The sequence below is a fragment of the Lichenostomus cassidix genome, chromosome 1 (genome assembly GCF_008360975.1).
Source record: "Lichenostomus cassidix isolate B80296 chromosome 1, HeHo_3.0, whole genome shotgun sequence".
Lineage (NCBI taxonomy): Eukaryota > Metazoa > Chordata > Aves > Passeriformes > Meliphagidae > Lichenostomus > Lichenostomus cassidix.
Genome location: NC_139479.1, coordinates 30,173,703 through 30,185,977, shown reverse-complemented (window position 1 = coordinate 30,185,977; position 12,275 = coordinate 30,173,703). Strand labels below are relative to the sequence as shown.

The following is a 12,275-nucleotide window of genomic DNA, read 5'->3' as shown; positions in this document are numbered from 1 at the left end:
CATTTATGTTTTTTAAAGCATACTCCCTAATATCTTACATGAGGAATTTCTTTCCTGGGCTGTAAATCTTGAAAATGGATGGTCAATATTTCTCTTGGATGAAGCTGTATTTTCACAACCCTTAACTCTTTATCTAAAAATGAACAGATTTTTTTTTATTGCTGTTGAAAACACAGATAGATTTGTTTAGTGCCATTCATTGCGCACATACTGAATTTATAAGATATATAATAAAAGGTTCAGTATACATGGAAGTCTTTCCACTGTTCAGGTGTATTTCAGAAAAGGAGATACATCAGAATCACATGGGGAAAAATACACCTTTGCCCATAATTTTAGGTCAGAGTGAGTGCTGCTTGAAAGTTCAAAAAAACTTCCAATTCATCTGTTACATTCTGTTCTCCTCTTGATGTATCTTGTAATTCTTGAAAATGGTGGCTCACAGATTTAAAAGGATCATATTCAACTAGCAGAAAAAAGTGATTAAGTGCAACAGTGTCCTAACTTGGCAGTGCAGTACTTTCCTGGAATGGTATGTCTGCTATTTAGGCATAATAACTAGAGTCCTACCAACCTATTCACCAACTACGAAGTTTAATGGATCAACAGTGGTACCAGCTTTACTGGTTTTGTCAGGAGTTTCAGGTGCACTTTTCAGGTTTATTTAAATGGAAATTCAAATCCTTGTGGCTGCTGGAAAAAACCCTAAGATCTGTCTGCTAAAAAAAATCCTTTAAGATGCATCTGATAAAAGTAAAATGTCTGCAGCCCATCAGGTAAATTAAAAGAATCCAAATTTAAAAAAATCAGAATTTTAAAACTTTTCTCACTAATTTTGGGCCCTGATACCGTTTTGGAATATTTGAGATTGTCAGTGAACATGAGTGATGCCAGTTCATTTTTGGAAGTAATTTATTCAATTGATTGTTGTAACTGAAAATTACTGTACTTTGAGATAACATTAAAAAAGAGAAGGTACCTTGCAAGAGAACAGAATCGTGACAGCCAAGAATGAATAGCGGGACTGGTAAAAAAGGGGATTGGGAAAATTCACTTGAAAGTTTTTGCCTGTCCATTTTACATGCCTGATTTCCAGTCCATACGCCATTCTATGGAAGAAGAATTGGTTTGCTTGAATTGGGTTTTTCAGCAGCATTTAAGGATGGAAATATACTTGAATATATATCCAGAGTATTCTGATACCAGAATGCTCTCTGTCCATTGGTTTTGGTGTCATGGAAATATGCTGCCTCTAGGACCTTTTAGAGAACTGGGAAGTAAGTCTTCAGTTGGAGTAAAGCCAGTGCTGTCCAGATGGGCACCAGTAATAGGAACAACAGTCTGTGATCAGCTGACTTGCAATTAAATATAGGTTTGGCATGAAAACTCAAACCAGGAAACTTAAGAGAACAAAGATAGTTTCTGGGATCAATGTACCGCAGACATACACATGTGCCAGGCTTCATGGAGGAACAGGAGGATGTGATACATTTCCTTAAATATTGTAGGTGGATTCATCTGTACAACATAGACACCTATATCTTAGCTAGTCAACAAGTTCCTTCTCCAGTCAGTGGACTACTCTTCTAGGGTGTGAAAAATTCCCTCTTGAAATAGACATCTGAAATAGGCCAGATGAGCTGGGCTCTAAAAATGTCTTTTCCTCTCCACAGACTCTAAAGGGGAGGCTGAGGTGATGAGCAGATGTAGGTATCTACAGAAGTGTGCAAATTTAGGTGGGATGACTCCCACACAGCATGTCTATATATCTCAGATCTCTTCAAGGCTGCAAGTGCAACCAGAGGCACGAATGGCATGAATCCAAAAAGAAACTTTTATCAAAACATTATCCAGAAACACTTTCTAGGGTAAAGGGCTGTTGAACAATGCCAGTGTAATGGGGTCACTCTATGCTTGTTACTACAAAGAGGGGCCTAAGGTGTGGCTAATATGTGGTGAACTTGAAGTATGACACCACTTTGACTGAGAGATGTAAGAGCCTATAACGTGCGTGGACTTAGCCCACTGTGTGGTAGGACTGAGCTGTCCACCCTCCCTGAAGGCTACTCTGCTTATGGTAAATCCATGCACTAATTTACCCTTGTGGTAACTTGCTTGTGCTGCCCTGCTATCAAATATTTCACTCAGGGCAACCCCCATACAAATGTGGTGCTTTCTCATTCTGTTTAAGGTATAGATGGCAATGATGATGAAGAAGATGATGATGATTATTATTACTTTATTGCTACCATTAACACTGCTGCTAGTGCTTTAATAAATTAGAACTGGGCATTCCTATGTGTTAGGCACAGCATACATTTATTGTAAGAGGTAGGTCTTGCCACAAAGGGTTTTCTGGAGGGAGGGGAGAGTGTAATTTGCAGTCTTTGCTAACAGTAGTCCACAGGACAGCCAAAACTGGTGAATCCTATTTGCAAAGGTAAAGATAGCATCTACAGTTGGTCTAGTGGTAAAGTCCCCTTTTCTTTTCTATATGTGACTCCTTAAAAAGAAGGAAGAGACTAATGGTTGTGAACTAGTCACAACAGCAGAGGCTGTAAAGGCTGTTGCATCTACCATGGGGCTGGTGGGGCTCAGAAAGGGGCATCCTTCTCTTCAGGACTGGTTACTCGTGAGTAGCCATTGATCCTTTGTCCCATGTGAAAGCTTCTGCAATGGCTTCTCTGCTTCCTTCCTGCCCATTCCCCACTTTTGTCCTCCCTCATATTAGGAATTCATGGTTGTCTAACCAAAGCCAGCTTTATTAAAGTTCCACAGGATAAGTCAATGGAAGAAAGCACAAACAAACCAAATTCTTAGTTTTAGAAATGTAGCTTGCTCTATAGACTTGACACACAATTTTTTTCTACCATCTGGAAAAGGATAAGGCATCACTGCTTTCCAGATTCCCCATTTATGACATTAATTAAGGTCATTCAAAGAATTCATGACTTCAGCAAAGAAACAGGAGATAGAAGTCTCAGTTCCTTGTTCATAATTTTAGGTTTGGCAGTCCACAAAACTTTAACTACTCCCATTAATGTCTGAGGCACCTTAATTTGTCCACATCACTGAAACCAGTCTGAATGTTGTCTCCTCTTCTAGCTCAGCCATTATTCTTAGTTTACTGCAGACATAAAGTGTAGACAGCTGAGCTAGTCACTACTGGCTCTAAATAGTCAATGGAAAGAAACAGACACTTTTAGGGTGCAGTTCATCTAATCTACTTTATATGTATGCTTTACAATGAGCTGCTTTTACACTCTAGGCAACTGCATTTAGGCACCTGAGAACAACTTGAAAATCTCAAAATGAGATGAGGAAAAAATTACAGAAGAAACGAAACAGCACTTGTCTTGTTATATAACCTCATTTGCAGAAGATACACTGTCCTAGAAATAAAAATCTTTTGAGTATATGCATATAATATTTCAGATGGGGGGGGGGGAGAAGAATGAAGGCATCATAATGGTTTGCACATTTCTAGATTAAGTTCCTCCCAGCCTGTAAATACGGAGTTCCTGCCCAGCATTGTGCTGGAGTACTCAAGTTTATTGCACCTGAATGTACCAAATAATGCTAAATCAAAAGCAAAGATGTATTTACTTCTTTTGTCTTAACCAATACATTAAATTAATTTTAAGACTAGATCTGGAATTGAGTCGGCTACTTAAATTTAGCTGGGCATGATTTCCCTTCAGGGAGCTTCCAAGGACCTATCTCTTTTCATTTACTGGGTAAGAAACTAGCATATACTTTAGAAAGATGGCTTCACTGGGTGAATAAATGTAAGTTAAAGCATTTATGCAAAACTAAAAGGACTTCCAGTCAGAGACATCCCTTGAGCATGTTTGAACTGGTGCCATCAGTCATATGATAGGCCTGGGAAAACATTCATCCTTGGGAAAAACACAGGTATCCTACTTCCCTAGGACACCCTGACCCTATCTGTGTGTGCTATCTCCCATATCCCATCAAGGGATGAAAACTGCCTATGAAAATCATTGCAGCCATCACATTTTTGAGTAATTTACATTTTTGCGTATGCATGTTTCATACAGCATGTCCTAGAAGGCAAACCACATAAATATAATGCAAAGAGACAAGCAATCTGTTGGAGTGGGGCAGCTGTTTCGTGACAATGATCACTGACAACTCAGGCTCTGTACCAAAGTAGTTCCACAGATCTTGAGAGGATATGTATAAAATACTTAAGAATAGGCACTTCCTCCATGTTTCCACGACTTAGTTCTCTGCTGGACTTTATGAAATCCATGACCTGCCTCAGTTAATTAGCTTCCTGCATTCCCCAAGGAACTGCTGCTCTTGGGTCCAAGCAGCATGGGTATCTACCTAGATAGTAACCACTACTCCCTTCCTGTGCTTGTCTGTTCATCTCATATTTCCTTCCCCTTTTTTCTTCTCTTTCCCCCTTTTCTTCCACCTTTTGAGATCCCACGGGAAGAGGAGAGACTGAGCATGAGATCTCTGCACTAGTTCCAGCAGGGAATTAAGCAGACAGAAAACAAGGTCTTAATGGGTCAGATGAGAAAGCTCAGAATGGGAAATAAGACATGGGGTACTGCAGGGAGAGCAACAAGAGAGACTGGAAAGAAGAGAGAAATGTAGGAAGGGGACAAAATGAGAGGAAAGTTAATTGGAAATGGGTCTGAAAGTACTGTGAAAGAAAGACAGAAGATAAGTGCTAAATAAGGAAAAAGAGTGATAGAACCTGAGAAAAATATATGAAGGATATTTCTGTGAGTGCTGCATTTTGCTCAGTTGGAAACATGGCTCCAAATAACCGAGGAAAATATGAGGAAAGGTTTGCTGTTTTTTCAGTATAATTTTTTTTCAGGGTGAGAGAATAGGTGAGACATAGTTTTGGGGGGAGGATTCTAGGGATTGGATGGTTTATGTGGAGTAGGAAAATACACTGACTGTATTTCATGTGTGTTTACAATCCTGCTGCTAGATTTGTGAATATTTTTACATACATTAATGTGTGTGATGTGGCTGTGGAGTTCATAGTTTAATTCCAAATGTGTGTATTGACCAAAAACATGTAAAAATGTCAATCCTGGTAGAAAAGCAGAGCAGAGAAAGCATCTTTGTTGTATCTGTTGAGCTTTCTGCAGAGGTGAAAGCAGAAGGTGTCACAGCACTGGCAACTTAATTGTAGTTTGGCTAGGGCTTGTCTACTTGTGAAAATTTTCAGTGCTAGCTTTCCAGATGACTAGTTTGGGCTCAGTGTTTTGCACCATGAGTAATTCAGTTTAGTCCATTTTGGAGGTGAATTGAAAGAAATTACATAAAGGCAGCAGTAGCAGAGAATAATTCACTCAGAGAGTGAGGCAGGGGAAGTGCATAAGTGAACAACTGGTTTCTTTTAAAAATCCACCCTCAAACTGATTTTATAATAGCTTCCCTATGTAGAGAAGCCTTTAGTTCCCTTGCAATGCTGGGAGCCCACATCAGGACTTACACACTAAGCAAGCCATTGCTATGGAGGCAGAGTTGGATAAAACTTCAAGCAAGCTATGAGCCTTGCAAGGTGCTCCACTCATCTCCAATTTGAGGAAAGTGTAACAGGGTTATTTGTTTCTTCATTTTTGTTTCAAATGCTTTAATCTGCCCCAGGATCCCCTGCCACTTAATATTTCACAGCATGCCAGGAGGAGGATCCTTGGGCCTTTCTCTCCCATTTTTTTTCCTACATCTCCTCACAGCCTCCTTGTGTTGTCTTGGCTGAGAAAAGGTGTGAGTGGGTGTAGTAATGGAGTGGCACCCTAAATCATAAAGAGCAGAAGCCCTTACCTCTGGGCTGGAGTAATGTGAGGGCTTGCTGCCGTCACTCTCGCTGGAGCTGCTTTCGCTCTCTGAGTCAGACTCTGAGCTGGTCTCCGATTCACTGGAGCTGCTGCTGCTTGACCCCTTGCTGGAGAGTCCTGAGGCTCGGGCATTGGACTGCGGCACCACCAGGCTGCCAGCCCCACACACAGCCCATTGGGGTGCAGGGACAGAGGAGGGAAGAGAAGAAAACAGGAACATAAACAAAAAATCGCCACATATAAGAACCATGCTGTTATAGGGAGCATACCTATCTCAAAGCCTGTGAGCTTGTCTCTGCTGCTGATGAATTATGAAGTGAGTTCAACATTACATTGCTATAACTGGGGGGAAAATATTGGGTTACTCTCATATCCATTTAAATCCACAGCCTTTGTCATCTTTTTCTTCTGAGGGAGAGTCAAGTTTTCATTTCAGCTTGTCTCTTTTCCCATTCTACAGACATTTTAGAACATATTAAAAATGTTAAGTGTTAAAAAGCAGTACAGAAAGCAGTTTTGTGCTGTCTAATGAACACTCAGACCAGAGGTGATAGCAGGAGACGATAAAGGTGAACAATTAAGAGACGGAGTTGTACCCCACACTACCGTTCATAAGTAGTAATAGCAGTAACCATAAAAATAACAATAATAATACATCATCACTGGAGCTTCCAACCCCCATCTTCTATTTTGCACCCTTCTTCACCTACCCATAAATGATGTGGTTACCTGTGTATACCATCTCGATATTGACAATCCAAGATCTAAGACTCAGCCTGCAAAAACTTGAAGAGCTCAGGTTTGTGTTTTTGCATGTCAGCAGTGCAGAGCTGTCAGCAGAGCTACCTGCCTTCCTTAAAGTTATGTTTGCATGCAAGTGTTTGTATTATCAGGCCTGACAGCAGAAGAAATGTGTATTTTCCTGAAATAGTTGACCACGCATATTAAAAATATCACAGTCATAAAGACTTGAGTGTGAAATATCATATTAAGTCATCCAGCTTATTCCCCAGGCAAAGGAATATTGTTCCCTATAGCAGGGTGCATTTTCTAGTGAGTTGTCCAATTTGATTTTAAATGACTTGAATGCAGCTTTTACTTTTACCCCTGGGAAACTTCTCTGCAAAGTAACCCAAATTCCACTGTCAGAAATTTCTCCCTGCATTCAACCTGAAGTTGCCCTTTTAAAATTTATAGTTGTTACTTATTATTTCATCATATTACTAATAGTTACTATGATAAATTATCTTCCTCCCTTTTTGCTCTCACATTTTTGTAGATGGTTTTCCTGCCCTGCTTCAGTCATCTTTCAGACAAGGCCTTACACATTTACTTCTTCTGATCTTTCTTCATAAGTCATTATCTCCAGGGATATGGGATCATTTTTATGGCTCTTTTCTGAACTCATTCCGATTTGTCTATATCTCTCTGATAACAGGGTGCCCAAAACAGAGTGCAGCATTATGGATGGCTTCTCACTACAGCCCTACAATGAAGGCCTATTACCTTCCTGCTCCTTGATGCCTTGCTTCTGTAAACATATATCTGAGATGTGAGGAAATGTATAGTCCATTAACACCCCTACCTCTCTTTCAACACTGCTTTCTTCAGAATTCCTCTACTGATAGCTACATGATTATTTGCTTCCAGAGAGATTAGCTTGCTTTTTTCTTCATACCAGATCTTATTTTCTTCTTTTACCTTACAAGCTTCTAGCTCCTTTTGATTTATTTCTCTGCCCTCAGAGGTGTCTGCAGCAACTTCTAATTTAGTATCAAATGCAAACTTAATTAAATGGTTATTCACTTCCTTTTCCAGATCATTAATGAGACTATTAAATAAACCCCACATGAAACACACTGGTACCCTGATAACCATCTCTTCCCAACTCCATTCACTGGTGTTTATCATTACCCTTGTTTATGCTCCATAAGTCCAATACTGTGGCTAATGCAATGTGATCTTGGAGATGCATTTTGTGAGAAATAATATCTAATAATTAATTACAGTTCTGCTATGTTGCACCTAATGAATTGTCTTTACATGCTAATGGTGCTTTTCATTACGGAAAACTGATACCTGACACCTTACACAAGCCACGTATGACAGGCAATTTCTGGGGCTTTGAAAAGAGGCCAGGCCATCAGAGATGTGTTTTCAACTCCACAATTCCCCATGGCTGCACACTTTCTGGCCCTCTCCCTGCCTCCTCTAACATATGCCAGCCTTTTCCCTCTGGACCACCTGTCTTGCACAAGCCTGTACTCCCACCACATTGCCTTTACTTGCAGCATCCCTGCTGCCTTTTGCTAGGAAGTGGCACAGCTGCCCATGACTTTCTTGCTCCAGAGTTTCTGGTTGCTTGGGGAATTATGACACTGTTGGAGAGCTTTCTGCACCCTTCAAAGCACAGCGGGGCCAGGCAGTGAAGAAAGTATCACCTGTGATCTCACCTTACGGATTAAAAACAAGTAAAATAAACAGGAAAGGGAGGAGCTGACATCCATTTATATTTTTGTCCTTTATTTCTATCATTGTAACTACTGGACAGTAGAGAGAGAGGAGGCAATAAAAGCTTGTGCTCTGTCAGGATGGCTCAGTGCTACACGTGTGGTCACAGATGTGTTTGCCAACTTTTGGGTGGCAAGAGGTCTGTCTTCATGCAAAGGCATTAAACCTGCCAGTTTTGACGAGTGCCTTTAAAAACTTGTTATTTTGTCTAGCCATGTAGGTGTGGTAAAGACAAGCTTTTCAGGCAGCCATTTGTATAACTTCATTAAGGCACAGAGGTGACAGAAGCAGAAACAGCTGATAAGCTTGTAAAAAATTTTCCTTCTGGGAGAAGGAAAATTGATATTTTGTACACAGCTTCAGGACAACGCAGCTTTCCACTTGCACAGGTTGACCAGTGAACTCTAGATTTAAGTTGCACATTTATATTAACAGATTGCAGTTAATCCTTTGCTAATAAAATAGTGAGAGCCATTATGAATAGGTTTTGAAATACAAGCCATCATGAATAGGTTTTGTGGTTTTGCTTTTTTTTTTTTTTCCTTAAGAGAATATGGAAAGAATATGAAAAGTTTACTGCCTTTTCTGACAGTGTAGCTTAGGGAATGCTTTTGACAGTGTCTAAATCTGATGGATTTCCAGTCCTCTCCACAACAGCATTGTGACTGAAAAGTTCTTCAGCATCACAAAACATCTGCATGTCCTGCCCTTAGTGACTGTGGTTTTAATTTTTAAACCATCATTTTTATTTGGCACTGACTGAAGTATTCAGAAATTGCTATATAGGGGATGAGGGGGAAAAAATCCATGGTAATATTTCTTTCCTGTTGTGACATGAAATGTTTTTCTAGGCTGCTGAATAGAAATTGTTACTACAGCCATAGATATAAAATATAACTGTTGGACTCTTCACAAACATCTGGAAATCTATGTTTGCTGCTCTAATGGTAGCCAATATACTAGAAAAATTAAACATTACAATATTTTCCCATTTATGCTGATACTGCTGAAGTCTCCTGTCCCCCTTCTACTTTTTCAATTTTGAAATATAGTATATTCTTATAAGGATCCTTATTATATTATAGTGACCAGGGTAATAAAAGTTCATCTTTCTTCATGCATTCTTATTAAAAAAAACCCCTTTTTATTTTTTTTTTAATTGATGACTTTTATTTTTGACTGCTCTTTCTGAAGGATGTAAGCAAGATCATGCAGTTGGACTGATTTACATTTTAATGGCTGTGGCACATAACATTCATGCATATTTTGCTACTGGTTTATGCCCCAGAATTAATTACCCCATCATAGAATTTATATTTTTATTTTAAGGAATTAAACAACAATTTGGGTGAGAACCACTTTTCTTTAAAGCTCTTCATCAGAACATGCATTCTCTGACTTAAGAGAGAGAGTAAATACCTTGTAAATTTGCCAGAAGTTCAGTAATAAGACCATTTAATAACTAGTACACTATCTGAAGTGTACTGGTTATTAAGTGTACCCATCCTCCTGCTGCAGGGGACCTGGGCACCTACATGCCATCCAAGTCTCCAGCAACCTGATTTCCTGCACTGGCTAGTGAAAAACTGACATTTCTTAGAGGAACTGCTAGATACCTTGTAGTCTCAATTTTTCTCATATGTTCAGATTCAGAAACCGAGTGATTTGCGGAGGTTAAACTCAAACTCCCCACTCAAACTAACCTGTGATCCAAGTTGAAAGGTGGAGACATTACAACCCTTGGGCAAGGTCGAGAGGTTATTTGTGTGGGACCAGTTATTAGCCCAATCAGGCTGCATGGCCAAGGCCAGCCTTTGAACGGCACCAAGGTGGTTTGAACAATTATGCAGGAAGGTGCAAGAGTTTGCTATTCAGTCAGCGGAGAAAGATTCCCAAATGAGATTACTTTGGTGGCCCTCAGGAGACCTTTTCAGGTTAATCATGCTGGATCTGAGTCCCACTCTATGCTTCTTGTTAAGCTTCTGCTTACAGCTGCACTACTTCCCATGGTAATAAATCATGGCATTCAGCTCTGGACACAAGAAGCTCCCAGGCTAGGCATATGCTGCATTGCAGAAATTCAGTCCCAAAGACGTGCAGTATGGATAAATGTACAAGTAAAACTGATGCAGCTCTTTACCAAACTACGAGTATTCAGTGACAATGTAAATACATTCAAAAGAGAAAAATCTGTGTGATGCTGAAGAACTTGTGATGACAGCTCTTCGTTGTGTTACAATATGAAGGCGCTTTATACCTACTTTACCTGGGCATGAATGATTATCAAGAATGCAACACAAGGGAAAATCAGGCCTTGGAGAAATGACTCAGCCAAAGGAACATATCAGAGTGAGCCTCTGAATACTTTTCCAGCCACAAGAAAGGCTACACAAATGCTCACAGAATCACAGAATCATTAAGGTTGGAAAAGACCATCATCAAGTCCAACCTTTGACCAAATACTGCCAGGCCCACTAAACCATATCACAGAGGTGTCTATTCATTTTTTGAACACTTTAGGTATAGTGACTCCACCACTTCCCTTTACCACTCTATCAGTGAAGGATTTTTCCTAATATCCAACCTGAACATCTCTTGACAAAACTTGAGGCCATTTCCTCTTGTCCTATCACTGGTTGCCTGGAAAAAAAGCTGACAGCCACCTCACCTCAATCTCCTTTAAGGGAGTTGTAGTGAGCAGTAAGGTTTACTCTGAGCCTTCTCTTCTTCATTGTAAACAAGCCCAGTTTCCTCAGCTGCTCCTCATGGGACTTCTGTTCCAGAACTTTCACCAGCTCAGTTGTCCTTCTCTGGACATGCTCCAGCACCTCAATGTCCTCCTTGTAGTGAGGTGCCCAAAACTGAATACAGTACTTGAGGTGTGGCCTCACCAGTGCCGAGCAGGGAGGAAATGCTTCATATTTTAGAGTCCAGTTGGTCTTTGTGATTTCACTTTGCAAGGATTGTATCCAAAGCTTTCTTATCAGGTCACTAACACTATCAGACACTATCTGCTGTATTTATTTTTGTGTCTGGAGATGGGACACTACTTACCCAGTGTCATCTGCACAGCTGTGATCATCTAAACTATTTTTCTACTAAATCTCACTCTACTGTGCAACTGTTAAGTAGTTGTGACTTCCCAGAGGAGAGAGGAATGCAACAACTAGTGAGAAGAGCTTATTTGAATAAACAAGGCACACTGTTAGGGATCACACTGTCTATGTTGAGAGGTAAGCAGAGAGAACGTGATCCAAATTCATATGTCACAAACATTTGAGAAAATCCTAAGAAAGGCTGAATGATTTTGGGATACCCAGAAAAAAATTGATCACTGTCTAGAAGACCAAGGCCACTTGTGGGAAAACAATACTCTGAAACAGACACCAGTCCCTTAGCTGGTAAAAACTGTCATAGCTCCATTGACTCCAATTAGGCTACAGTGATTTAAATACAACAGTAAATCTGACCAAGACTCTGAAACAATATTTCAAATTCAGTGATGAAAACATATTCTATGGTTTAAAGGAGCTCTGTTGGCAGGGCTTATATTTTGATTCCAGATTGAAGTATCCGAAACACCACTTCCTTCTTCCCTCAGAGGTTTCCCTAAAACCCATCGAAGGTCTTCTATGGAAAACTCTTTATCCCTTTGTTGCAAGAAGCAAATTCCACATGGTGCTTCCTCAAAGCACAGACTGAGAACATTGTGCCAAGATCTGTATAAATATCTCTGCTTCCTGGCACTGAAGATATTGCATGTCTCCCATGCACACAGTAGGGAATTCCTGTCTCAGTAATTGTGAATGAATCACAGAAGCCATGAAAATGCCCAATTCTTGCTGCTGTCCCTGTGTAATTTTCAAATTCTCTTACAGCAAAGACCTCTGAAGCATGCTTACCATGGGAATTAACTGGACTTGCAGATCAGGC

General features: G+C 40.1%; 1 protein-coding gene across 1 annotated transcript in view; it reads right to left on the bottom strand.

The window, feature by feature from the left end:
- The window catches only part of AFF3 (ALF transcription elongation factor 3), a 320,158-nt gene that overhangs the window by 43,394 nt on the left and 264,489 nt on the right, over positions 1–12,275 (bottom strand). The window contains exon 10 of the mRNA XM_085054866.1: positions 5,818–5,983. Within this exon, the coding sequence (XP_084910992.1) occupies positions 5,818–5,983 (166 nt within the window). The remainder of the gene's footprint in view (positions 1–5,817; positions 5,984–12,275) is intronic.